Source organism: Passer montanus, unplaced genomic scaffold (genome assembly GCF_014805655.1).
Source record: "Passer montanus isolate IOZ18808 unplaced genomic scaffold, ASM1480565v1 scaffold34, whole genome shotgun sequence".
Lineage (NCBI taxonomy): Eukaryota > Metazoa > Chordata > Aves > Passeriformes > Passeridae > Passer > Passer montanus.
The window spans coordinates 7,549,445-7,577,079 of NW_024368152.1; the positions used below are offsets into that span (position 1 = coordinate 7,549,445).

The following is a 27,635-nucleotide window of genomic DNA, read 5'->3' on the forward strand; positions in this document are numbered from 1 at the left end:
TTAGAAGCACGTGTCAGTTTTATTTTACATTTCTGCAATACTGACATTAACATACAAAACATGATTTAGGAAAAAGAAATTGTGTTAAATATAAAATCCTGTAATGTCCTGGACACTGAAGATGGAATCTTCAAGTCATGTTTGGGGAATGCCAGAGTACCATGTGCAAGGCTGTGTGGCTCTTCTTTGCACAGCAATCTTTGCCAGGATGGTGTGTGGCTCCAGGCTGTCCGAGGAGCCCCAGTGCCTCTCACACAGACACTGCTGAAGGAAATCAGGACTTCTCCGACATTAAAACTGAATCAAAGGCTGTAGACAACACTTTGCAAATGGCTTGTGCTTGTTCCTAAAAAACCCAAACGCACACGTTAACATCTTCTGAAGAACTTTTGAACTTCTCAAAACTCATTTAAAGCAGAATGTGTCCTTCATTGTGCTTTTTGAGACCCAGATATCACCTGTCTGGCCTGCAATGACATGTAGGAGCTGTCTACATGAGCTCTTTTGAACCAAGGCAGAGTTGCTGGCTGTCAGCACAGCACAGCACCAGCATTCAGAACTTCACTTTTTGTGTTTCCCCAGCGCTGCCAGCCAAGAGTCAGTGCCATCAGAGCATCCTGACAGGGAATTCTCCTACTCGTAAGAAAGGCTCACCTCCCTTGCTTACAAATATGGTTGCATGCTCTATTACCAGAATTGTTATTCCATCTCTTCTGCTGCACATCTTAAAGAGATTTTTGTTTTGTTTGGAAATACAAGTGGAGATTGTCCATAGGTTCTGCTATAGCACCCTTTAGACTGGACAGAGCTTTCTCAGGTGAGTACAGTCACTGGCAATTTTAGGGAATGTAGGTGTTTTCCTCAAAGTTGATCCAATGTAGACAGCAGGGCTGTTTTCCCCTCCTCGGCCAGAACATTTATACCTTTTTTTTTTAAGGTAAGCAATCCTCCTTCTGCCAAAAAGCCTTAACAAGGGCCTTGGGTTTTAGAATCTCCCTTTATTGGAATCAGAATTCCAATACCTAATTTAAATACTGAAAGCATAAACTCTTACCAAACTATTGCACTGATATACCCAGAGGCTGCATTCTTCAGAGGCTGCATCTGTTGTCTTCAAAGCCAGTAAACTTTTCCCTGCTCCCAGACCATCGTCATAGCACACCATCCTTACAATCAAATAGAGGGCATGCCTATGTAACACATCCTGAAAGCACATGGCAAATAAAAGTTACTCTGGAACAGTGCAACAGATACTTCAGTTTTCCATGTTTTTATTATTACTTACAAAAGAATACTTTAGATTTATTTAAAGGAGAAAAGTTTTCCTTGGTAAATTTTTTTTTTTTACTTGAGAGTTCAGTTAAGATTTTAAAAAGTGGTGGTTAAGCACAAGTTTAGCTTTAATTTTGCTTCTACTTTAGAAGTGCATTTCTGTGTGGACTGTGAAGACTGGAGGTGAGAGAGTTGTTCAGCCAGGAGAAGAGAAAGCTCTTGGGGGAGACCCTGGGGCACCTTCCAGTACCTGAAGGGGGTCTGCAAGAGAGGAGGAAAAGGACTTTTTACAGGTGCATGTAGTGACAAAAATGGGATTTGAATGGCTTTAAACTGAAAGGTTATAGTAGGTTATTGAATTTAAGGTAAGAAATTCTTTACTATGGGAGTGGCATAGTAAAGAAGGCACTGGAACACATTTCTCAGAGAAGCTGTGGATGCCCAATCCCTGGAAGTGTTCAAGGTCAGGTTAGAGGGGGCTTTGAGCAACCTGGTCTGGCGGGAGGTGTCCCTGCCCATGGCAGGGGGGTGGAACTAGAGGATCTTTCAGATCCCTTCCAACCCAGCCCCTCCCATAATTCTCTGGTGACATTCCTGTCCATAATCTGAAAGTGCACATCACTTCCCACCAGCCCTCACTCTGCCTCTGTGACAGCTGGGACACTGTCCTTCTGGCACAGAGGTAGCTTAAAACAACTTCTTACTTTCCCAGTATTTTCCCCCTGTCTCAGTCCTGGGAAGGATACACAAAGAAACTGTTCCCAAAAGAGGGTACAGTCAAGGTCAGTTGCTTTGGGGGGTCAGTAGCCATGTGGCTGTAGCCAGGTTGTTTGTGACCTAAACCACAGGATGTGTCCTGATTCTTCCACAGATCTCATTGGGAGAAATCCATCAGAGCTGCAGGATTTCCACCATAGTCCCAACACTTCTGATTTTGGCCATTCCAGAAAGGGACTGGTAGAAGACACTTAGTACAAGGTCTCTGGAACTGTACCCTACACAAAGCCTTTCTTCTCCAGCCATCCTGCCCTCTGATCATACTCATCTGGTCTATTCCAGTCACACTATCTCCAGGGTCTCAGGAATTCTAGACAGCTCTGTTTCTGTGTTCAAGGCATCAAACAGCTGTCTCTGTCAGCTGAAGGGTCTGAAGAAATGCCCACTCTGATACAGAAGCTGTAAAAATGGGCAGGGAACTTGCTGCCTGCCTTGGAACCCTGGAGGGAGAGACCTCCACCACAGCCCTAAGGTCACCTTGCTGAAAAATATCTCCATCCTGAAGTTGTCTCAGCTCATTGCTCACATTGCCCTCACCATCAGCAATATGAGACCATGCTCAGGGCAGCTGGAGCCTGCCTGGAGCTTACTACATCCACACCCCCATCTCTGTAAGAAAGATGCCAAATTACTAGTAACTCTCAAGGGTGGCTTGCTTGGAACTTGCTACAGTGCTAATGTGTCTGTGAATTATCACTAAAAGAGGAATTATAGAATTCTTTTGAGTACAGTCTCCTTGTAAATTAATTTCTTGCCATCTTTTCAGTATCTCACAACTCTGTGAAAAGAATTTGGTGCACTGAAGGACAAACTAAATGCCTACAGTGATGCAGATGCAAAAAGCCAGAATTTGGGGAACAATGCAAAGCAACAAATTGTCAGCTTAACCACAAGAGGCTTTATCTGCTTGTGCGTGCTTGCAACTTGAAGACAGAAAAGTGATGGATGAAAGTCTTAAATTAGCTATTTGATCTTTATCAAAGCACAAAGGAATTTAAATAATAGTGTAACCTATGTTTTTAATGAGAATTAAGAATTTAGGAGAGCAAAAAGAGAATTCAAAGTCTGAATAACAAGTACTACCCTTCCTCCCAGGCATTGGAAACAAGTGTTTTATTTTCTGAAGGGACCAAAGGAAACTTTTTGGCTCTCTTCAGAGCATTCAACTTTAAGCAATGCTATTCTCCATGCTCATACTTGAGGCTTTCATGAACAGGCATCACTGGGTTGTTGATGGGTCAAGGCTTCCTAAGGCCAAGTATTTATGGCATCTGGGGCTCTGAGGGCAACCAGAAGGAAACCACATGGCTGCAACACAAAGCTACACAAAGGCAACTGGAAGGCCCTGGGGAAGAGACCGGATTTTTATTTTTAGCAAAGAAGCTACTTGAAGTGCACTAAAGGAAAATAAACTACATATAGGAAATGATGCAAACAAAAAGTAGGCTTGATCAATAAAGTGGAATCATGAGGCTTTATTGCTGGACTGAACTGGATTGCTGGATTAGGAGTGTAAGGATGGAACTTAAAGGAGCTGGGGAACTCAGGTATTCTTAGAAAAACCCCATCCTTTTTTTTTCCTCTTCACAGAAACACCAAGAGGAACTGCCTTACTAACTTGGGCTGAGGAACCTATGGTCTGGGCCACCACAGTCACACCACTTTCCCCCATGAAATAATGGTGTCCAGAGAGTATTACCAAAGACTTGCTTGCCTTTTGTCTGGTACTCTATCTCAAACAGCTTTTTGTCATAAATCCAGGAAAACACAGCCTGTGGAGATATGACATGAAGCAGTGCTGCTGCGAGAGTTTGTTTTGCTTAAAGCCAGAAATGACATTTTGGTCACACAGATCATCTACCAGAGAAGTAAATGAAAGCACTTTTCAACTCTCATCAGAAAGACAAGTTGGGTGAAGCACTTACATACTGATCACATGTAGAAACTTTAATGCCGTATTTGGAAACTCCCATAATAAACTCCTCTTCACCTGGAACAAAAGGTAACTTTCCATCTTGCTTTGGAGGGAAACAAACAAAAGCCTTTAGTGCAGACAGAAGAACATGAACAAGGAAGATACATAACAGAAAACATATTTATGTGTACTTGGGTCCACTGTGTCAGCACCACCACAAACCCTGCTCAGGTCCTGCTGGGTGGGGTCTGCCCAGCGCTCACCCAGTCTCCTATGGTTATGTGAAATACATTCAGGGGACACTGGACATTAGGAGGCATTTCTTTACTGAGAGGGTGACCAGACACTTGAACAGGCTTCTAGAAAGGTGGTTGATGCCCCAAACCTTCAAGTGTTTTAAGAGGAGCTTAGACAATGCCTTTTACAACACATTTAACTGTTTGTCAGCCCTGAAGTGGTCAGGCAGTTCAGACTGGTCACTGTGGGTCCCTTCCAGCACAGTTGATGCCCCAAACCTTCAAGTGTTTAAGAGGAACTCAGACAATGCCCTTTACAACACATTTAACTGTTTGTCAGCCCTGAAGTGGTCAGGCAGTTCAGACTGGTCACTGTGGGTCCCTTCCAGCAGAAACACTCTGTTCCATCCTGCTCTATTCTACTCTAAATATCACATGGTCCCAGTGAGGAATCTGTCATCTCAGGGGAGAGTTTGACCCTGTGGTCAAATCAGGTTGGCTGAAAAATCATGCTGCACTGACCCAGGGTGATCCATGTTCCACTGGCAGCATTTTCAAGAGAGGAATTTGTCATCTCAGGGGAGAGTTTGGCCCTGTGGTCAAATCAGGTTGGCTGAAAAATCATGCATGGCCTATCATGCTGCACTGACCCAGGGTGATCCATGTTCCACTGGCAGCATTTTCACTGTTTGGCTGAAAAAATAGTTTCAGCAAATTTTCAAAAATGGCAAGTTGCTGCAGGATAAACAGACATTCTGTGCTTTTAAAAATATATAATCAGCCCCCTAATGTGAAAAAGTAAGTACAAGCAAGTAAGTTTGGCAAGGATGACCCAAATATTATTCAGGTTCTTTGGTCACAGGTTCATGACTGATGAAACTTGCAGAAACTTGACATCTTCTTCCATGGGAAAACTTTTACAATACTGAAGAACCTGGGGAGATATTCCTTCTAATATTAATCCAAATCGTGCTGCATCAGCTCCCTAATGTGAACAACCAGTTATGGCTTTCAGTACAAAAGTAAGTACAAGCAAGTAAGTTTGGCAAAGATGACCCAAATATTATTCAGGTTTTTTGGTCATGAGTGATGAAACTTCCAGAAACTTGACATCTTCTTCCATGTGAAAACTTTTACAATACTGAAGAACCTGGGGAGATATTCCTTCTAATATTAATCCAAATCGTGCTGGAGGCAATGTAATGGGACTTGTTCAATAAGGACTCATGAAAAGGGCCTTGGCTCTGAGCCTGCTTCTGCAGAATGGTTCTCTGGGTGCATTTTCTCCAGTCACCTAAAATTATAAAACTGTGATGGCTTTTGAGATTCATAGGTTAATAGTTAAGTATGCCACTTTCTTCAAGTAAGTCTAAAATTTACAGATGTCAAACCACAGGATAAATTAAAAAAAAAAAACACACCTAAGTTTAAGGTGTTTTGACTTTGTTGGTATTGCCTTTTGTAGCCCACTTACCTGTGCAACATCTATGTAATTTATCAAGTCCAGTGGCCCTTCAAGACTTTTGCTCTCATTGTATTTCAATTTTTCAATGGCACCAACATATTTAACTCTGAATTCTGCACACGTATCAGAATTACTATTGCTTTGTCCTGCAACAAAGTAAAACAAAGCCATTCTGAAGACTTCCAGAACTGCAATGCCATTCTAATTGCTGTTAACAGGGTTAACATAATAAATTCCCCAATTTTGCAGACTCATCAAACACTTACCATAGTACATTAACCTCTCTTTAAGGAACTGTACTGGACTGATTTAGAACAGACGCTTGGTAAAGGCAACAGTTTTGTATGCATACATGATACTTCTATAAGCAGCACTGCTTATACCAATTCAAATCTGGAGTTAACAACCTTGAATCAGAAAACAAAAAAGCTGGTTCTACTTTTTGAGGTCTATTTGTTTCAAATTAACTGTTTTGTCCAACAGTGATACACTGGTGACTAAAAACAATTAAAATCAAATCTTATTTCCATTATTTTGGTGCAAATGTAAACTTAGAAAAGCAGAAAACAGCCATCCAAAACACTGTACGAGATTTGTGCTGGTAACAGACTGGTAGCACATGTAAGTTGTTCTTCCTCAGACACTTTACTTTGAAAACAGTGACTCAGTCCTAGATTAATTATTAATAATAGAAGCCTAGGGCTGTGCCTGAATTAGTCACCAGGTAGCTAACAGATTCACTCAGTATTACTGAAAATACTATCTTAAGCTTTTCCATTTTCTGCTGTTTTATACAAAGACAGAAAGTTAATCCTGCTCCATCCATACCTGCTCAAGCTCTGATTACATACCTGAACTTTTTGTGGAGTCTGTATCTAGGCTGGCCACAGTACTAGACCTGGAAAGTCCCCCAAGACTGGAATCTACAGACTAAGAAAAAAAAATGATCATCATCAGAAAGTTACTGAGAATGTATTAATAATTCACTTCTAGATGTCCTGCCTCAACTTTTTTTTTTTTTTAAACCCTACGGTTTATGCTCTAGTTACTTCAACAGCACTGGAAAACAGGGAAGAAAAAACAGTACCACCTGTTTCTTTCCTGAAGTTATCTTTCTGCCTCAGTGCAGATTGGACTGATAAAAGTTCATCAGGAACTACTGAGAAGTTCACAGATATTTTCAAAGAAGGAGGAAATGACAGAAGAAGATAAAACAAACCTTAAGGTTACATCCAAAGAAAAAGGAGAAATAAACCTTAGGTTTATGTCCAAATTTTTCTGGTACTGCAATTTTACATGAAGAAATTGACAACTACATGCTTGTCACCAATACTTAACATAGCAGTGCAGGGGAAAAGAAACAGCACCTTGGAAAATCCAGAATATTCAAGTGATCATTCTAAAACCGATCAGACAAAACAAACACATTATTCAAAATTAAGAATACTTTTAGAGATACTGAGAAACCAAAAATACTGAAGAATAAACTCATTCAAGGTACCTAGCACCAGGCGTTGTCCTTAAAGACAAAATTTAAGAACAAATGTACTAATTTTTCCTTCAAACCTTTCTATGTGCTGCAAGAAAATCTTGTGTTTGTCTAATTCACTGTGGAAGTGACTGAGTATTGATCTCAGAATACACAGGCTTTATGACTGATAGGCATTTTTAACTCTCATAACACAATCTGAGGAATGGAAGTAGAAAGTTCTCTTTGTGGAATATGGCATTTTATGGAGATCACATCCTACCATCAGTGCAAGTGAACCACTGAACTGTTAAACTGAACAAGCCCAAGTGCTTCACAAAGACAATAAACACCACATCCAGCTCACCTTGCTTTTAGTGCTGATTTCACTGCTCTGTGAGCTGCTGCTGCTGTGTCGCTTTTTTCCTTTTCTAAACATTTTTTCATAATTGGATCAAAGAAGATCTTCTAAGCAAAAAAAAAAATTAAAATTAAAGTCTGTCATATCATCAAGGGAAGGAGGTCCAGGCAAATACCAGTGACTATGTCCAAAGTGGACCAAAACTGGAAATTTGCTCGGTGAATGGACTCTGTGAATGAAGGCAGGAATTTTACTCTGGTATTCTTCATGCATGACTGGATAAAAAAATTAAAGTCTGTCATATCATCAAGGGAAGGAGGTCCAGGCAAATACCAGTGACTATGTCCAAAGTGGACCAAAACTGGAAATTTGCTCGGTGAAAGGACTCTGTGAATGGAGGCAGGAATTTTACTCTGGTATTCTTCATGCATGACTGGGGAAAGTTCCTCAAGCTCTCTGCTAAAACTTCCCTATCCTTCTGAATTGCCAAAAAAGCTACCTCGTTTACACAGTATTGCAAAGGTCAGTTTCTAATGCAGACAGATTCAGAAACAAGGCAAAATTTAAAATTTATTCCCACCTAAATATTAGGTGATTTTTATTTGTGAGTACAATCTAAGTGCCCTATAAAGTGCATACAACACATTCCCTGCTGCAATGACCGTGTTTCCAGTAAAACAAAACAAAAAGCAAAATCTATCTCCCCTGCCACCACCCGACTAAACACACCCCACAACCAAATAAAAAATAAATTTTAAAAAAAGGCAAAAAACCCCTGAATCCCAACCCCAAGCTACTTCTGAACAACTACTGACTGGAATACTCACAGGAGCAGCCATTACCACTTAAAATATTCCTGAAAATTAAGCAAAATGCGTGGTACATTCACTGCATTAGAACCGAGCTCCTGGGAGTTGTGAGAGGATTCCCGAGCCCTGCTCCCGTGCCTGCCCCACTAACACCTTGCTTCGCTTCAGCTTTGGCTGCCCACTGCCAAGCAACAGGATGTTTCTGTTTCCCTGTTTCTCTGAAGCCCTATTTCTCAGCTCCAGACACGAACTATTTTCATTACAAAACCTCAGAAACTTTGAGCAGGTGGAAGAAAGAGGACAATTGACGACGACAACCTACGGAAGGCGGCTCACGCTGCAGAAAATAAAGAAAGAAGCACAAGGCGGAGCTTAGCCGAGCGATGCCGCGATGGATCACAGCGCCTAGGCCGCCGCCAGGCAAACACCGGGTCCCTGGCGGACCAAAAGCCAGGCAGGGGAGCCAGCGGTGCCAGCGCAGCCCCGAGCCCGGCTTCCAGCCGGGATGTGCCGGTGCCAGCGCAGCCCCGAGCCCGGCTTCCAGCCGGGATGTGCCGGTGCCAGCACAGCCCCGAGCCCGGCTTCCAGCCGGGATGTGCCGGCGCCTCCCGCACAGCGCTGCCGGCCCTGCAGCGGCCTCCCTGGCGGCTCCGCACCCGCTGCTCCCGGGCCCCCAGAGCTCCCGGGCTCTCCGCGGAGCATCTCTGCCCCTGCGGGTGCCGGGGCGGCCCGGGAAGCCGGGCAGGGCAGCACCGCATCCCGCCTTCGCTTCTCTCGCCGTTCCTCCCTCCGTCCCCGGCCGATAACCCGAAAAGTGACAGGGCGATGTGGCCGCCGCTCACCGGGCGCGCCGGGCCCCGCTGGCTCTGGCTCTGGCTCTGGCTCTGGCTCTGGCTCTGGCTCTGGCCCTGGCTCTGGCTCCCGATCCCGCTGCCGTTCCCGCTGCCGCCGCCGCCGCCGCCGATGCCGTTCCGGGTCGCGCGGGCTGCGCAGGCGCGGCGGAAGGCGGCGGAAGGCGGCGGGAGCGCGGCCATGGCGGCCAAGCGCAAAGCTGAGGCGCTGATCCCGGCCGAGGAGAGCGACCAGCTGCTCATCCGGCCCCTGTGAGGCCCGGGGAGCCGGGGGGCGCGGGGGGCCGGGCCGGGGCCGCGGCAGCGCCGCCGGGAGCCGCCTCTCTCCCTGGTTAAGGCGCCGCTGCAGGCTGAGGGTGTTGGTGGTAGCGTTCCCACAAGCGTTGTTTTTGGGACAGCATGGAGATGCTACTCCAGGCTTATTCGGCCCGATTTGTTACTTAGGTGGCCTTTAATTGTACGTGTCAATAGTTTGAGACTCGAGTGCTCAGTTAAAAAAAAGAAGAGGCCAAAATAATTGCCTTAAAGAGTTTTTGTTTTTTGATTTATTTTTTTTTTAATTTCTGCTGCGTTACGTAGGGCCTCATTTCCTTTGGGATAAGTGCAGCTCTTCAGGTACTTCGGATATGAGTTAAAAGGGCCGTGCAGTTGTTATTTCTACCCTGAAAAGTAACCCCAGTAAAGGCATCTGTGCGTGTGGGTTGTTTCTGTCCTCATGACTCTGATGTCCCTTTGCAGAGGGGCTGGCCAGGAAGTGGGAAGGTCATGCATCATTCTGGAGTTTAAAGGAAGAAAAATAATGGTAATTATCGCATGGATGTGTTTGTATGCCCTGTCAGTGTGCTACTTCAGATCACCGAAATGATCTGAAATGGTGTGGGTTAAATTCAGCCTCTGCTCTGAAGGCACAGTGCTAGAAAAGGCACCTTCTGTAGCCTTCTGGGGCAGTATAGTGTGTATGACATTAGGCATCACAGAGGCTGTGCTGTAAAATAAAACCCTCTCCCCGCATAGAATGTGTGTGCTTCCAACCCAAACATTCTGCTTGAAATCCAATGCTAAAAGTAATGTTTAATGAAGAAAAAACTTATTTTGTGTGATGCTGAAAGTCACTAATAACTATATCATAGACCAAGATGGAAGAGGGTTTTTTATACGTTCTACTAGAAGTTTTAACTTTCTTTCATTTTTCAGCTTGACTGTGGAATCCATCCTGGGCTGGAAGGAATGGATGCTCTTCCTTACATTGATTTGATAGATCCAGCTGAGATTGATCTCCTCCTTATTAGTCAGTAAGTGGCACATAAAAGCACAAATAACTTGTGGTCATGGTCTGAGCTGTGTTCACTTGTAGGTTATTAAGACAGGCTGAAAAATAGGTGTTATTTAGATGGTAGGGAAAAATTCTAGTTTCCAGGTTTTTAAAAAAAGTTTGAAGGATCTCCATTTAGAATTAAGGACTGAATGTTGAGGGTGTTCATTCACTTTTGACATTACAGCTCTTCTCTGAGGTCACTCTGATTTCTGACTGTTTTGCAGCCTGGCCTGCTTTAACACCATTGTGATAGCGTGTGGAGTGAGTTTTTTACACAAAGACTGCAGAAGAATATTGGTTGTATTTTTTGCTCAGTTGGCTTTAAATTGAAAAGGTTCTTGGAGACTTACACAAGCTTTGACTGTGGTTTATGTATTGCTTAGTGGCTGAGAGACAAGGAGACCCATTTCTAAATGATGTAATCAGTAATAAAAAGCTCTCCATAAAATCCTGAGCTTTTGTGGTATGTGTTTGTTCTACCTGTATTTCAAAAGTAGTTTCTTAAGATGTGTCGAATTAAAAGTGTGGAGAAATAATTTAATTTAATTTTCAGAGTTCCTGTTTTATTCTGTAGTGCGCAACATGCAAAATTAGGATTGTGTTTTTAGCTCTCATGTATCTTTGATGTTTAGTGTGCCTGGTTCCTGTTCCTTTTCTCCCTCTAAATTTATATGGAAATTACAAAAATAAGGTAGTTCTAATACTATACATTATAGTATTGGCAGTTAGTGGAGAACTTCCTGTATTAGTTTTAGCTTTTCTTCATCACATTTCTGGTCACCAGTCTGCAGAATGTAGACCAGCACAGTAAACAAGGTTGAAAATTCTGTTTCTGGATTTTCATGACACCATATTAGTCCAGTGAAGTAGTGAATTATAGATATTATATGTTAGTGTTGTGTAATATGAATGTGTTAATTGGATTTGTGTCTCTTAAGCTTCCATTTAGATCACTGTGGGGCTTTGCCATGGTTTTTACAGAAAACAAGTTTTAAGGGAAGGACGTTTATGACTCATGCCACAAAAGCTATTTACAGATGGCTTCTTTCAGACTATGTTAAAGTCAGGTAAGCCAACCTGTGGGCTGTCTCTTCCTGAATTATTTCACCTATTATTTCCCTTTCCAAGGGGAAACTTCAAGGTGAAGCTACCAAAGGTAGCTGGATGAACCTGGATGTTGTCATAAGTAGCAACATTACATATAACCAGATTAGAAGTAATTAATCATTTTACTACCTCATAGATAGTTTGTACTGAATTTTGAGCTCCTAAAGATATAATTTGCTCTTCAGGACAAGGAAAGATCAAATATTAAATATACAAAGAGGGCTCTGTTACTTCCACGATGGGGTTTTTTTTCTCTCTCATGTTTTTTGTTTTCTTGTGTTTCATGCCTTGACACATTATTTCCATGTGAGTGCAGTGGGTTTGAGTGTATCTCAACTCAGCTGTTGTAAGCTTGGATCAGAAACCTGATGAACAGTCCTCTTTTAACTTGTTTCTTCTGGGCTGGTAGGAAAAGCATGGATCCATGTGGTTTTTGAGGACTGTTATAAGCTAAGTTGCAGATCTCTGCCCAGGGCTGGGAACCTTTTGAGAAACACAGAGCAGATTCTTAACTGAAAAGACTCTTCTAGCATGGCTTTTCAAAAGAAAGATACTTTAACTCTTCTTAAGTGAGCTACATTAGAGTAGCTGGGCTTGCTTTCTAACATGGGAGATGTGTGTTACTGCATGGAAATCCGTCAGTGGGGAAAACCCAGGAAGTTTTTTCCAGCTGTTCAGATGAGCTGGTGTTTAACCATTTCACTTGTTTGCAGTAACATCTCAGCAGATGACATGCTGTACACAGAAACAGACCTTGAAGAAAGCATGGACAAGATTGAGACCATCAACTTCCATGAAGTGAAGGAGGTGGCAGGAATCAAATTCTGGTGCTACCACGCAGGCCATGTTCTGGGAGCAGCCATGTTTATGATTGAAATAGCTGGTGTGAAGGTATTTTCTCTTTCTTAAAAGTTGAAATCAAGCCTGAGTACTAATGTAGTCAATTAATTATTATTGTCTCTTATGCCCCACCACTGTGGGGAGTTGGACTCAGGTCAGGGGGAGAGGCCTTGTCTTAGGACATGTATTTTCTATTGGTTAAAACTGGCAAGTGACACAGGTAAGATGTTTGGACTGTATGGGAGTCTGAGCCATGACTCAGATTTAGAACCACTAAACTTGTAGCTTCCCTTGCTGGGCTGATCAGAGGCAGTTGTGTGGAAGCTGCATTTTAGTAAAACCAGTGAACAGATGTTTGTTTCTGTAATTCTCACGTGTCTGCCTGGCTCAAGTTCTTAAATAGCATTTGTCCATGTATGTGAGTTACATTTTTATCATAACACTCCTGTGCTAAAGTACCTAAAGAAATAAGATTATTATTAATATTAGGCACAGAGGGATTAAGTAAATTAATTAAGTATAATCACAGGCAGAACTCTGTCAAAGCCAGATACTTGAAACACATCTCATGAATTGGAGTTCAGCAGGACAGTCACTGTCCAAGGAAAGTTTTACACAGCCCTGAAGAGGGAAGGTGGTTCTGAGGCTTGCTGCCCAGTAGGAGTTGGTTCATGATTTGTAAAGACTGAGAATTATATGAGTTTTAACTTTTAAAAAATCCTAGAAATAGAACTGACTTTACTATGATCACAATAAAATTTAGATCTCTCAGTGTTTCTTTCTTTTTTTTTTTTTTTCTGATTGAGGCATGATGAAGAAGATTTTTCTCTTACTATGCATGACTGAAATAGATTGGGTTTTAATATCATTATTCTCATTAATTCCCTGTGATAGTAGGTGACCTGGCAGACCAGGTGTCTGCTGTCACTGACTGTATGTTATTTATCATTCATGTTTTCATCAATGGAATTATTGTTAAATAAAAACTTGTCAATTTTGAAACTATCAATTTAGGTGGAGAGAGTTGCATTCCACCTCGCTGTTAAGAATCCATTAAAAATAAATAACAATTAAAAATTACTTCTTGGTGTACTGGGGAACATGATTATTCCATTTGGAAAATCAGTTAGGTTACAGCATTTTTTTAGTATCAGTAAATATTGGAAGAATTTTTAATAAATAATTTTATTGCGTTATTCATTATATTTGTATTCTGGTATGTAAATGCAGTTTGATCTTTTATTTACTTCCTTGTAGGAGTTGCTGTATTTTATGTTATGTCTATTTTTACTTTTTTGTGGTCAGTGCAACTATGCAGAAGGCTGACAATGGCACCTTGATATCTGAAATGAAAAATAAGAGCTTAATAATTGTTTACCTGGTTTTGTTGGAATGATGTTACTGCTTGAAAAACCTTTACTATTGAAGTTTAAATACTTGTAGTACTGTTGACCTAAAATTGTAAGCACTGCTCACATAAGAAGAGTCTTATTTAAAGTACAGCTGACCTTTTTATCAGAAATTCATTAAAACCATCTTAGCACAGTCTTTTAAAGGCTGCTGACTGCTGGAACCTGTAACCAGAGCACCTGCTTCTCTTTGTGTCCAACAGCTGTTATATACAGGTGATTTCTCAAGGCAGGAAGACAGACACCTGATGGCAGCTGAGATTCCCAATATTAAACCTGACATTCTTATAATTGTAAGTTTTGCACAATTATTTCTTTCTGTTAGTGATTATGAATTATGTTAGTGATCACGAATTATTCTGTTGGTAATTATGAATTAGGGGTATGACTTGACTAAAGCCAAAATGGAATGACAAAGACAGTGGAGATATAGTGGTAGGGATTTGTGTTAAATATTCAAAATACTTGGGTGTTCAGAACTCTGACATTGCTTCCCATTGTATTGAAAAGTCTAATTATAATTTTATAATTCTTCTGATGAAGCTCCTTAAGGCTCTAGACAGACCTTTTTAAGATGGGAGATTTATTCGATTTTGACTTGCGTTAAACCAACCCAAATTTAACCAGACATCTCTTTTAGTAGATCCTAACCTACTTCCAGATATGTTAAGAATTTGTCCTCAGTGGAGGTGCCATGAGTGTTATTCCATATTTTTGTTCTGTTTTCTGACTGAAATTATTTTATTCTGAATCCATGCTTGGAAAACAACAGCTCAATGGGAAACTTTTTAACAGTTTTAGCTGGAAACAAACACTGTGAACTTTTAAAATTATTTCATTTACTGTGTCCCTTCTAGCTGTTCTCTGTAACTAATAGTCTAATTTAAAGTCACATCAAAATCTTGTGTTTTGTGTAATTCCTGTATTTGAAGTCTGGGGTCAAACCATGGCACATGTATCACTGTGGGCCCTGTCAGTGTGATCATCAAAGCTCTGGCAGCATTTGCAGTTAGGAAAATAAGTGTGTTAAATTTGAAACCTCTTAAAAGAAGCATTGAAATTAATAGCTCTAACTTCTTTAGTGACAACAGGATCTGTCTGTCTAAATTGCTAGGAGGGATTTGGGAGCAGGGAAGTTTTGGTTATTTGCCTTGGCAGGGTGGTTTTGGGAACCTGGGGAAACGTTTCCCTCTCTTTGACCTCTCTCCTTCCTATCCCCAACACGTTAACACCAGTATTACCTGGTTTTTTTTGTTGGGTTCAGAGAAGATGAGGAATTACTGTCTGTGTGAGCCCTTTCAATGCCCTGTCCCTCCTTTGGCAGGAATCCACATATGGCACTCACATCCATGAGAAGCGGGAGGAGCGCGAGGCGAGGTTCTGCAACACCGTTCACGACATCGTCAACAGAGGGGGCCGGGGTCTCATCCCTGTGTTTGCCCTGGGTCGAGCTCAAGAGCTGCTCCTAATCTTAGGTATGTACCTTCCCTTAATGGAAAGGCACAGAAAGGGATTTAGAGTGTTTTCAGGTATCATAATTCCTTGAACAACTCTTCAACCATTTTACCTGATAATTTAATATATAATGCATGTTTGTTCAAATGCAGAAGGTTCAGTAAACCAATTCCTGCTTTATGAAGTAGGATGGGAGACCTAGAAAGCAAGAGATGATGGTGTGGTAAAATGTGCTTGGCTTTTGAATCTTTTTGCATCATGATTTCAGCAATTAGGGACAATTATTACAAATAGAAAAATAACAAGAAGAAGTTATAACAACAACTGTTTAACCTAAACTGTACTGCAAAAAAAGGGGTATATTTTCTTCTGAAGTTCTGCTATTTTTGCACTTTAATTTACAAACCTGTATGAAAAACTCTGTATAGGAAAAGCTTAGAAGACCACAGAAGACACTTCTAACACTTCTGAAATCCTAATAATAATGAAAAATAAATTAGGCTTTTGAACAAAGTGAGTGAGAGCTACCCATGAACGCAACCAGCTACTTCACATAAAATATATAGACAGTTGCTACAAGGTACTTAAGAAAAAACAGCTTTTGAGTAAATTGTTCCCAGGCCTCTTTTCTTCCTTTTAGCATATTTAATTTGTACTATGTTACATGATTTTTTTCACTAGTCTTTCTGCTCATTCAAAGACTGGCACGATCAAAAGAAAACTGTCTCAAGCTTAAAATGCTTATATTTAGGGGTGTTGAATATGAAGTGTTCCCTAAACGACTTGAAATCTTTCTCACTTTTCAATTCAGTTTAGTTCAGTATTAGAAACTAGTTTGTTTTCAAAATGTCTTACTGGTCTATTCAAACGTTAAGAAGAAATTCAGATCTAGGCATGTAGAATTATTTACTACTTTTCATTGATTGTGAGGGTTTTTTTTAATTTATAGAGAACATAAAAACTGAACATTCAACCTTGTGTGGCCATTAGGTTGTAATTTGTTTGCCTCTCTTTGCTGTGTAGATATTAAACTGAGTTTCTAAAGATAAGCTTGAAAATATATCTAGGAAAGCTACACATGCAATTGGATGCTTAATTAGGTAGAAAATGCAATTGCATCTTGCCTGCCTATGCAGTTGAGCCTGCAGGCTTCTGTGTTTATTTTTCTTCTTTCTGTAACTGTGTGACAAAAATAAAATTCTGTGTTATGGTGTAGAAAATTATGATGATGAATTCAGTTTGTGACTGGTTATCTTTCACTGGCTGTTTCCACCTTACACCTGAGCTTATTAAGGTAGCCATGGCAGTGAGCCTCTGAAATGTTGTGAGCAGCTTTGCCTGCAAATCAGAAATGTTAGGTAGAAGCACATTGTAATGTCATTGTAAATGCACAAATACAGCCAAAAGAGTGTACCTCTATTTTTGGACTATGGTGTCTCAATTGTGCAACATAAATATCTTTCAGACTAGCAGAAATGTATCCAAATGGGAAAATTTAGAACTTACATTTCTACATTTCTATGTAGAAATGTTCATCAACATTTCTACAGTTGCATTCAGTCTCTTCTTTGTGTTTAGGAAAGGTCATGGCTACTTCCACCAATGATAAAATCAATTGTGGGTAATGGAGGCCCTTTCCTTGTTTTTGTTCCCATTGGGCTTGTAAGGTATAACTGTTGGTGCTATACACAAAGCCAGGCTTGGTAATGGAGTGATTCCTTCTCACCTTGAACTCCATGGATTTATTTTACAGAATGTTCATACAGTGAACTCTCATGAACAAATCTGTGTGCAGATGTCCCTGGCCCTGGATGTATAATTAATATTTGACAGAGATGTTTTAGCTTTATTGTAGAGGTGTAATAAAGCTTCTGTTGTCATAAATGTAGACTTATTGCAGTGTAGTACCATGTATACTTTATACCTTGTAGCTAAAGGTGGTGGTTGATTGAAATTTGACCTGCCAAAAGGACCTGAAGTTCACCTTTGTCATGTTTGTTTGCCTCTTTGTTTGTTTGTACTGGTTGTATATAGTTCTAGCTGATGACTGTTTTAGAAAAGCAGATGAAAGCAAAGAGGCTGTGATGGTGATTTTCTGTACCAAAAATGAAAAAGCCCACTGGTAAATCTGTTTTACAAGAATCACTCATGTTTCTGAGAACCACGTACTTCATAAATAATCCTGTGGATGGAATTTTGTTTTGTTGTTTGGTGGCTGGGGTTTGTTTTATTCTTTTTTATTATTTTGTTTGTTTTGTGTTTTTAGATGAATACTGGCAGAATCATCCTGAACTCCATGATATCCCCATATACTATGCCTCCTCTTTGGCCAAGAAATGTATGGCAGTTTATCAGACGTACGTCAATGCCATGAATGACAAAATCCGCAAGCAAATCAACATCAACAATCCTTTTGTTTTCAAGCATATCAGTAATCTGAAGGTAAGCTTGAGATTCTTACAGAAAGGTGAATGTGACAGAGGAATTCATATTTGCTCAATAGTTTGCATGTTTAATATCCTGATATCATAGAATATTCTGAGTTGGAAGGGACCCACAAGGATCGTGGAGTCCAACTCTGAAGTGAGTGGCCCCTCCAGGGATTGAACCCACAACCTTGGTGTGTTTCTAGCACCATGCTCTAATCAGCTGAGCCAATCAATATCCTTGATATCCTAATAGATTGATTAGGTGCAGGTTTATATCTGAGTTATCTGCTGTCCCAGTGCTTAGAGGGCTGTTTGAGGGAAGTTTATGCCCCAACATTTTTTCCACTTCAGATCCCTGTGCTTGCAGTTTACTCCTTGTGGGTATCAGTAAGATGAATTTTCCTGCAAAGGGCACTTTTTGTGAGGATGGGGTATAATCTGTGAACACAGGGCCCTTCTTGTACATAGTTTAAGAGTGCAGCTGGGCTGTCCTTGGTTTAAGTGAGCTGTGGTAAATCATATTCTCACTGTGTCTTTCTAGAGTATGGACCACTTTGATGACATTGGCCCCAGTGTTGTGATGGCCTCCCCAGGTATGATGCAGAGTGGCTTATCCAGGGAGTTGTTTGAGAGCTGGTGCACAGATAAGAGAAATGGAGTCATTATTGCAGGGTACTGCGTCGAAGGAACTCTTGCTAAGGTGAGTTGCTGATGCACCACAACCTCTTAATTACAGATAGCATTCATGCTAGGTTTTGAAAGAACTGGTCAACAGGAAGTGTTTTTGTTTGATTTACTGAGATTGTTGTTGGGTATGTATGAGTATGTTGTCAAAACTGATTGTTTTTGCCTAATACTAATGAAAAGTACAATTTCCATGTGGTCATTTCCAGTGATGTTATATAGAATAATCTTTTCTAGGGGCAGTTATCTTGTCATGAGAAGGAATGATTGGTACTTTAGACCTCTCCACTGCTTAATTTTTCAAGAAGGTAGCCCTAATCATAATTCTAGAGAAGTTGATATTAAGTCTGACACTACTTACATGTCAGAGACCAGACTGCCTTGTGCACCTTGTGCCACTGAGCATCTGTAGGGAATGAAATCCTTCCAAATTCCAGCGGCTAAGAGCAACCACAGCATCTAATTTTGACTTCAGAGCTAGAAATAACACATTTGTTACTGTTTTGATGCAAGTCAGAGAGATTTATCTGGAAGAAGGATGAGCCCCTAGAACAGCTGAGGATGCACAAGATGAAATGGTGTGTGTGTTGTGCATGTGTTTTTTATATGTGAGTGTGTGTTCGGGGAAATTTGAGAGATTTTTTCACTGCTTCACATTTAACATGGCTGCCACTATTATTTCATTGATTTTTGAAATGTAAAGCATTAGTGATAAGGTGTATGTAGGAGGCTTTACTTTTTTTAATTATGGTGCTTTTTATTTTCTAGCACATCATGTCTGAACCTGAAGAGATCACAACTATGTCAGGGCAAAAACTCCCACTGAAGATGTCTGTGGATTACATTTCTTTCTCTGCTCACACAGATTATCAACAAACCAGTGAATTTATCCGGGCTCTGAAGCCTCCACATGTGGTCAGTATCCATGCTGCCCTTTTCTCCAGAGTGGGATTCATCAAACCAGCTCACAGCCTTGAGTCAAGGCAGGGACTGGTGTCTAGCAGTAGCCAGCATCCCTGTGCTTTGAATAATTAAAGGTGGAGATTTTAATAATTTTTGCCAAGGTATCTTAGCAAAGTAAAAATCAACTTGTTCTTGAGTGTTTGCATGTGGGACCCCTGGGCATGACTTTCCAGACAATGGTGTAGGCCATAATCTGTTTCAGCAGTGTTTTGGGAAGTAAGATGCAGTATGGGACAACGTTAAGTTGGAGATGCTGGTATTGAAATAGTTCACTGGAATTTGCCTTGAAATAAATAAGAAAACATTGATTGAAGGTATGTGCAGACAGCAAAAGACAAAGGCAGCACTTGGAGGGAAAAGCATGAGCAAATAATGGAAAGAAGAAGGTGTGAAGGACCAGAATGTGAAAATGGCAACTAGGATCTGAAACTGGTGATGAAACAGTGTGCAAACACAGATAAGAAAGAAAAAATCACAGAAGAGAGGAGAATTAACTTGGCAAAGAAAATTGTGAACTGTGAAGCATCCTCTTTGAATTGTATATTTAGATCTACACAGACACATAAAAATACATAGCTAACTGACTTCTGTTGAACTTAAATTAATACTTCCCTTTCATAATGCAACAATATATTTGTGTGAAAACTTAAATGGGATCTCTGTAATGCCCTCTGGTAGCATGGATTTTTCAGCTAATACTCAGGGTTGTGAAATCCCACCCCTCAAATAATGCAGAGAATTCACAGACACAACTGTAATTGAGCTCATGTTTCCTACACTGTGACCTCATGGAATTGCATTTTTATAAAGAGGAGATTGAATATGGCAGTTTTCTTGGATAATTTGCTTGCTAAACATGTCTGGTTGGACAAATAATTTCTGCTAAGAGGAAAATGTCTTTTTTATAGATTTTAGTTCATGGTGAGCAGAATGAAATGGCCAGATTGAAAGCAGCATTGATACGGGAGTATGAGGATAATGATGAAGTTCATATAGAAGTTCATAATCCTAGGAATACTGAAGCTGTGACATTAAACTTCAGAGGAGAAAAACTTGCCAAGGTATGAAATTCATATTTCTTATATGTAGAACGGTATTCTCTTCTGGTGTAAAAACTACATGTTCTCTTCCTAGCCTCTCTTTTTAATTGATTTCAAATTGCATGTTGGCCAGGCTCTCAAAGTACGTGAATGTTTCGTGTTTAGTTGTATTTGCGGTTTGGTTCAGGGGTTTTGAGGTTTTTTTGTTGTTGTTGTTTTGGGGGCTTTTTTGGTTCTTCACTGTTACAAACATTTCTTGTGTTATGTCTCAGAAAGTTTCTAAGTTACTCTGATCTTCTTTTGTTTTCAGAGTTAATGTTATTTTTTACTCTGATTTTTCTGAGAGAACCATATTTCATCTCCATAATTACTTGAAGCTGTGAATGCTTCAGATTGCTTTGTTGCACTATATGTGCAAATTTTTTCTCTCCAGGTGATGGGATCTTTAGCAGATAAGAAACCAGAGCAAGGACAGAGAATTTCTGGAATCCTAGTTAAAAGAAATTTTAACTATCACATCCTTTCTCCATGTGACCTCTCTAGTAAGTACAGACAGTCATGTGATCAGTGGGTAATTGAAACTTACTGTGCCATTAAAACATTTATAATTCTGGGGGTTTTTTCCCCACAGTTTTGTGTTTCATAAGCAATTAGTGAACACCTTAGTTTTATTTCTTATTTGTTCTTAAAAGTTCTGAACTGTTGTAGTGCAATGAAATGTATTTAATTTCTTCACTCAAACTTAAAATCTTTCCTTTCTCTAACAGAAAAGAAGCAAGATTCCATTTCCCTTCTGGTTACTTAAAACCTTTTCCTCTGAAAGAATATTCATAAAACATTCCAGTGAGAACCAGAAAACACCTCAATCAATAGTCCTACCATTTTCTAAAATGTCATTCGTTTTTAATGTAAAAACCTACAGAACACAGAAAATATCTGCATAGCTCTCCTGTGCTTTTTATTACTCAGGGAATTGATCTGTTCTCAGAATAGAAGAGGAATTGAATCTGAGGTCAGAAGAGCTTGAGGGAAAGCAGTTCTGCTGCCCTAGTTCATTGTTTGTCTCTAATAGACAGGATAATAAAACAAGCTGGTTTCCTAAGTGTGGGAATCCATAAAATCAGAGGGTTTTGGGAAAGCTGCAAAAGGCAGGCCTCAGAGACAGCAGAACTGTGATTAGAGCTAAGCAGTAACCGTGAGATAAGTCAGCAGAAAAAATTATGTAAGAAGTAGAAAAGTAAGGACAAATAGAACAATGGTCTGTGTATTAACATTTGTCTAGAATAACTCCCTAAGCTGCAGAAAAGTATATCTAGGAAGATATTAGGAAGTTCTGAGCTTAATAATGGAGCTCTGTGCATGGTGTTTTAAGGCTTGCAAGCAGGTATCGTGTTTGAAATAAGCAAGCATTGTTTTAACCAAAGGTACGTGTGCTTATAGTGATTGGATGGAACCACTGTCAGTATGCTTTTGCTTTGTGTGATTGGTCAAAAAACTTCTAAAGTTGTAACATTAAGTTCTTGGTCTGCTGCCTGGGATGTGAGCTGATGGCATCTTCCCGTTGTCATAACGTGTAGTGAGACTGATGCTGGAAAATAAAACAGCTCAAGGCACCTTCCTAGCTGTCCTGTCCCGTTTGTGATTTGTGCATAGCCCCCGGCCGGCGACACCTAACCACAAATACATTATTTATCTTACAGCAGGTGTTCCACCTTCCTCTTTACAAATTGCCCTTTTCAGCCCCCTTGTCTTAAATGTATCAATGCTATTATTTATCTACAATGGCAATTCTGTTTATTAGAAAGGAAATTCTGAGGGCTGATTCTAACATGCGCTTCCTTTGAAATGGTTTCAGATTACACGGACTTGGCGATGAGCACAGTGACGCAGACACAGGCCATTCCCTACACGGGCCCTTTCAATCTGCTTTATTACCAGCTGCAGAAACTCACTGGTGCGTGCTGGGGACTTACACTGGCCAGCCTGTACAACAGCTTCCAGTCTTCAGGGGTCTCTGAGTGGAGATTTCTTTGTATTTTACAGCTTTCGTTAGACTGTGCAGCTTCTGCCAGATGCAGTTCACAAGTGTGACACAGCTTGGCGGGGGCGGGGTGGGATTCTACTGCATTCACATTACAAAGTGATGAGCATATAGCAATATAGAGCATAGGCTCATTTCTGTCTCTGTCAGCCCCCAAAGTGAGTGCTCTGGCCACTCCAATGGAAACTTTATTTATTGATTTTGTATCTCTAGCCCCAAAGGGAATGCCATCCAATTGATCAAAACAAGAGCTCTGCCCTCCTTTGTGGCAGGCAGCCTCCTCTGTGCCTCCCCAAGAGGCACAAATTGGCTTTTCCTGGATGAGAAGCCATTTAAGCCTGACACTGGGATGGTCCCCTGTGCCTGTCTCTGGCTTTCTCAAGGGTTAGGGGCAGCTCCTATCCTGGGTACACACACACTGCAGATTCCTTTCGCAGATTTAAAGCTCAGATTTTTTTTTTAAATTCTCTGGTGTTAGAATCTAATTCATATCAGTAGTGAAGAGAACACCTCTATTCAGTTGAGGTTCAGGTCTAATAACCCAAGTGCTAGCAGGCACACAAGTGCTTTTCATTTAAGCCCTATGGTTATGTGAGCAACGGGTTATTCTTTCAGGGGGCAAGAGCTGGTTACTTCTGCAAATGGAGCAGAATTAACTAAATTCCTCATGTGTTTTCTTTTTTTTTTGTTGGTATACTCACTCAGTGTACTAAGCTAGTCAAATAAAAGAATTCAAACCAAGTAAAGTGGCCAAAATTAACTAATAAAAAAACCCCAAGCAATCCAGAACAAAGAGAGTATGGGGTTCCATTTTGTGAGCTACTCTGAGCAGTTGTGATAACAGACAATCCCTCTTATTCTTAAACTGACTTATTTTCTTATATGAATAAAGTTAGTTTTCCAGTATAATTTCATTATTGCTAACCATTTCTTGTCACTCCTTAGGTGATGTAGAAGAAATAGAAATCCAACAAAAACCAGCCCTGAAGGTTTTCAAAAATATTACTGTGATCCAGGAACCAGGCATGGTAGTTCTTGAGGTGGGCATTGGTGAGGGAGAAAGAAGTATTTTGTTCCCCAGTTTCTTCAAAATAATACCATAGAAATGCCATGCGGAATTCAATGTTTTAAGGAGTTTTCTGTTGTATGACAAGTAGAGCAAAGGCTAGAACAAAGTTCCACTTGAGCTGTGGTCCTGTGTGCGTGTGTGTTATTTGATTTACCCAGTGCCTGTTGGGTTTTTTTGCTGTATCTCATGAGTATAATGGCAGATTTGGTGCCCTTTTTTAATTTGGCAGATAGTAATTGGAAATAACATCAAATGGTGTTTGTTCCTCCCCCAAAGAGTTGTGGTAATTAATTATTTTGTAAATGTGCTCAAAAATATTCAAAAGCTTAAGTTTTTCATGGGAAGTTACTAGCGTACACCCAGTTAAAAGTAGTTAATCATTTGATGTGAAATATATGACAGTCATTTGAAGCTGGAATTCAGAGAAAAGCAAAAAGGAGAATGCAATTAATGTTATGTTGTCTTTATGTTGCATTATTCACTCAGTCTAAATCATGATTTTTTTTTTTTTGTCTTCTAGTGGGTGGCAAATCCTGCTAATGATATGTATGCAGACACTGTGACAACAGTGATACTGGAAGTTCAGTCAAACCCCAAAATACAGAAAGGTATAAGTTCAGTGTGTGCTTATTTAACTGAGGCATTTCTCTTTTTTTTTTTTTTTTTTTACATTAAGCTTAGAGGGAAATAATGCCTTCCAATAGATTGCAATCCCCTTATTGTATTTCCTTGCATTATGGAACTTACTAGGGGAGTAAAATTGCTACTTAAAAACAGAACTACAGGTTGGTCTTCATTTTTTGTGACATGTTCATTTGTTGAAACTTTCTCTTATGTGACAACTGATAACTGCCTGTAGAAATCATGGCCTTACTCAAAATAAGTTTTAAGCCTTGTACAAAAAACCTGAAGTGATTAAGTTTTGTATGGCCCAATCCAGGCCATTTTTGATTCTGTGATTCAGTATGGACAGATATTTTCACTGGATTATCTCTCTTTATTATATATTTTAATAATTTTGTATAATAGCAGTCAGTGTTCCTTAGGGGTTTAGTCCCATACCTGACTCAACACATTTGTTAAAAATCCTTTCACCTGAGTTTATAAATTTTTTATATAATTTTTTAAAGCCCATAACAGTTCTTACTTTGTCTGAGGGTAAAGATTTTCCAGTCACCTTGACCCAAGCAAATTCAGAGTGTAATGTTCTGATCTTGATTGTGATAATTTTCACTGTATAAGCCCTTCTGGCCATGTCCTCATGTTCTGCTCTATGAGAGAAACCAAAAATAGAAATGTTATTTTTGAATGATTCTTTGACCTCCTCTTTTTTCTTTCTTTTTTTTATACAGACGGAAAAGACATTTTGCTGTTTTGCCAGATTTTTTTTTATTTCTTCTTGTAATATCTGTCTTACCCTGTTTTTTTGTAGTCCCCACATTCTCTGTATGATTTGTTAGTGACAGTATCTAGATTCTCCACACTCCACCACCCTGAAATTAGTTTTTTGTATTTTTATGGGCCTTTTAGCATTATCTCCCATGTTGTTTTATGGTGCTGATTTTGTCTGCTAATCTCAGGTGTGGCTTCTTTCAGGATTTTTTTTGTTCTTATTTGGGATAAAAACATTTGAAAGAATTCTTGCAGTTGTGTATTTTAGGGTATGTACACAGGATCAAAAGAGATCAAATTAAAATATCTTCACTTATTGTTGCTTAGTTGACCATGTGCCTGTGTTTACCTCATTCCCAGGATAAAATTATATCTTGCATAGTACATTCAGTTACTGCATCTTATCTAAGGAATGGTAAATTTTAATATATTTATTATGGGGTTTAATCAAAAAGGTAGCAATTTTCACAACTATCCTTTCCTGCAGACTTCTGACTCTTTAACAATCAAATACTTAACAGGGGTTTTTATTAAGATTTAAGCTCAGTCACTTGCAGTTTTAAAATTTTTCAAATAATTACTCAGAAACTTACTACCACTGTGTTCTGAACTCTTCAGCTGATTTAGAAGTACTGAAAACCCATTTTTCAAAAGACTTAAAGTTTTTGTATCCATCAGTCAAAAAGGTAGCAATTTTCACAACTATCCTTTCCTGCAGACTTCTGACTCTTTAACAATCAAATACTTAAACAATTATGTTCAAAAGAAAATCACTTGTTTTACACTACCCCTCAATTTTGAAATCAGGTCTAAAAAAAGGTTGTTTTTATTTCAATTTCTCTATGCTGAAACATATTCCAGGAATGTCTGTGCTTATTATGACTGCTGACATTCAGTATAAAACAAAACCATCCAGTTTTATTTTATTTTATTCTCTGCATGCTCCCAGCCTCCATGATGTGATAGTTTTGTGTAATAGGAGAAAATGGAGGCATTATAAACAACTGATAAAAGTAAATTATTTTCTCTATTAAGTAAAGGATATGTGAGATGCAATGAGTGTTAAGAATAAACAGGAGAGGTAAAAAGTCAGAGTGTGAATTGTGAAATTTTTCACTTTAAAATATGACAAGAACAGGAATATATAATGGAAATGTATGCATTTCCTTGACTCTCATTTTTTTAAATGCATTTTTAATGAGTTGTTTAAACACACATAATTTTTTAATTGTTTTCAGGAAAGTCAATTTGTGAATAGCATCTATCAATTAGCCATTTTTCCCTCCCAGTAAATGTCTGAAAGTATTTTTTTTTTCTTTTCAGCTGCAGTAAGTAAGATTTCCAAAAAAATAGATATGGATGTATATAGGAAGAGAATGGAGATCATGCTTCAGTAAGTTGGTGTATCTTTTTCTAAACGAAAATGAGCAATGTTAACCACATAAATAGAACAATCTTAGTATAAAAGGGTTTAAAGATATGTAAGAATATTTAATGCAAATTTACTTCAGTCTAATTTCTGTGAAGGCCAGGAATTAAGTAAAGAAAGAGGTCCAGTAAAAAGTTCTCAGCACCATTAAAATTTTGAATACGGGGCCCAGTTATGTCTTCCAAAAGCAGATTTTTAAGTTGTCTCCAAAAGTTATGCTACAAATGGTTAATGAAAACAACTTTGGATCACATTTCTTTTAAAGCTTACTCTGATGTGTGTTCCTTTATTTGTGTAGAAATCTTGCCTCTTTTGAAATCAAATGAATCCTTCCCTTTGTTTATGATGGGATTATTTTAGTAAAATATTTTCTGTTATTTGATACCCAGTGTCATAATAAAGATTGATATTTTTAATTACTTTGGAATGAGTTGAATACTTGTTGCTGAAGGGTGATACTCACATGACAAAGTGACCTCAGGGTTAATAGAAAAACCTGAGTTTGCTGTTTGGCCACGCCTTACACTCCTGGCTCTTTGCTTTAGGGATATGTTTGGAGAGGACTGTGTGAGTTCCAAAGATGACTCTGTGCTGTGCATCACCGTGGATGGAAAGACTGCCAACATTTCCCTGGACACCCGGGTATGTAAAGCAGAGCACTCTGTGTGTGCTGTGTTCAGCTCTCTCCTGTCTGGCACACAGGGCTGCCTGCACTGTCATGTACTCACTTCCTAAGGAAATGTACTCGGTGTCAAAACAGAGAGCATTCTTAACTAAAAAATGCTAGCAATGTTTATGCAGAAAATGCAGTACATCTGGGGAAAAACTGCAGTATTTTTCAGCAGCTCAGTTGTATGAAAAAAAAAAGAATAAAGAAAGATTGTAGAAGACAAACTGTAGAAGAGTTAACCCACAATTTGTTTAATGCTTTTAAAGCATGGCTGTGGTCTGAATAATTGAACAGTTACAGGGTAGGAATATTGTTAATCACTTTTTTGTCGTCTTGATCCTTTTGGAGCTAAACTGAAAGCCTGAAACACTAACAAAAAGAAATACTTTATTAATTTAATAGCTTACAGAATTGGATGGCATGCATGTTAGAAGAGTGCTTTAAGAAGCCATCACACCTAGTAATTTGAATAATTTAAAACTGTAAAGAATGGTTAAAGCCATGTCCTTCATGTTCTTAAGCATTTAACATATCAACTTTGTCATTACTAATAACATATTAAACACAGCTTGTGTATTGCCTCTATTCATAGTAATAATATAATGTACATTCATTCTATGGAGCACCTCTCACATGCT

The 27,635-nt window shown here is 39.5% G+C and overlaps 2 protein-coding genes across 8 annotated transcripts in view; one reads left to right on the plus strand and one right to left on the minus strand.

The window, feature by feature from the left end:
- Positions 1-9,263, minus strand: ITGB1BP1 (integrin subunit beta 1 binding protein 1). 6 transcript variants are annotated; one of them, XM_039715682.1, is made up of 8 exons: positions 9,225-9,263; positions 9,146-9,166; positions 7,501-7,601; positions 6,517-6,595; positions 5,675-5,811; positions 3,975-4,067; positions 1,055-1,204; positions 1-346 (listed from the first exon to the last, which is right to left on the minus strand). In XM_039715682.1, exons 3-8 carry the CDS (start codon positions 7,570-7,572, stop codon positions 275-277), a joined length of 603 nt encoding a protein of 200 aa, XP_039571616.1. In that variant the 5' UTR covers positions 7,573-7,601; positions 9,146-9,166; positions 9,225-9,263; the 3' UTR covers positions 1-274. The 6 variants fall into 6 exon arrangements, with proteins under 6 accessions (XP_039571616.1, XP_039571617.1, XP_039571615.1 ...); XM_039715683.1 differs by having other exon boundaries at positions 9,146-9,163; positions 9,212-9,253; XM_039715681.1 differs by having other exon boundaries at positions 9,146-9,236.
- Positions 9,252-27,635, plus strand: part of CPSF3 (cleavage and polyadenylation specific factor 3) — a 19,615-nt gene continuing 1,231 nt past the window's right edge. The window contains exons 1-17 of one of the 2 annotated variants that reach the window (XM_039715678.1): positions 9,252-9,406; positions 9,893-9,956; positions 10,349-10,446; positions 11,408-11,536; positions 12,290-12,467; positions 14,029-14,118; positions 15,150-15,300; positions 17,547-17,722; positions 18,251-18,409; positions 19,162-19,308; positions 20,265-20,417; positions 20,830-20,938; positions 22,252-22,350; positions 23,383-23,477; positions 24,027-24,114; positions 26,222-26,291; positions 26,873-26,969. In XM_039715678.1, the coding sequence (XP_039571612.1) occupies positions 9,267-9,406; positions 9,893-9,956; positions 10,349-10,446; positions 11,408-11,536; positions 12,290-12,467; positions 14,029-14,118; positions 15,150-15,300; positions 17,547-17,722; positions 18,251-18,409; positions 19,162-19,308; positions 20,265-20,417; positions 20,830-20,938; positions 22,252-22,350; positions 23,383-23,477; positions 24,027-24,114; positions 26,222-26,291; positions 26,873-26,969 (2,043 nt within the window). In that variant the 5' untranslated portion in view covers positions 9,252-9,266. Of the gene's footprint in view, positions 9,407-9,892; positions 9,957-10,348; positions 10,447-11,407; positions 11,537-12,289; positions 12,468-14,028; positions 14,119-15,149; positions 15,301-17,546; positions 17,723-18,250; positions 18,410-19,161; positions 19,309-20,264; positions 20,418-20,829; positions 20,939-22,251; positions 22,351-23,382; positions 23,478-24,026; positions 24,115-26,221; positions 26,292-26,872; positions 26,970-27,635 lie in introns of those variants that run through there. The other variant, XM_039715679.1, reaches the window with a different exon arrangement.

Bases quoted from the DNA above. Each gene is read 5' to 3' on its own strand.
- ITGB1BP1 (XM_039715682.1), bottom strand. From the start codon at position 7,572: ATGTTTAGAAAAGGAAAAAAGCGACACAGCAGCAGCAGCTCACAGAGC. The intron at 1,205-3,974 runs GTAAGTGCTTCA...ATGTGCTTTCAG, and splicing joins TTTCTACATGTGATCAGTAT to GATGTGTTACATAGGCATGC. The intron at 347-1,054 runs GTAAGAGTTTAT...TGGGTTTTTTAG, and splicing joins TATATCAGTGCAATAGTTTG to GAACAAGCACAAGCCATTTG.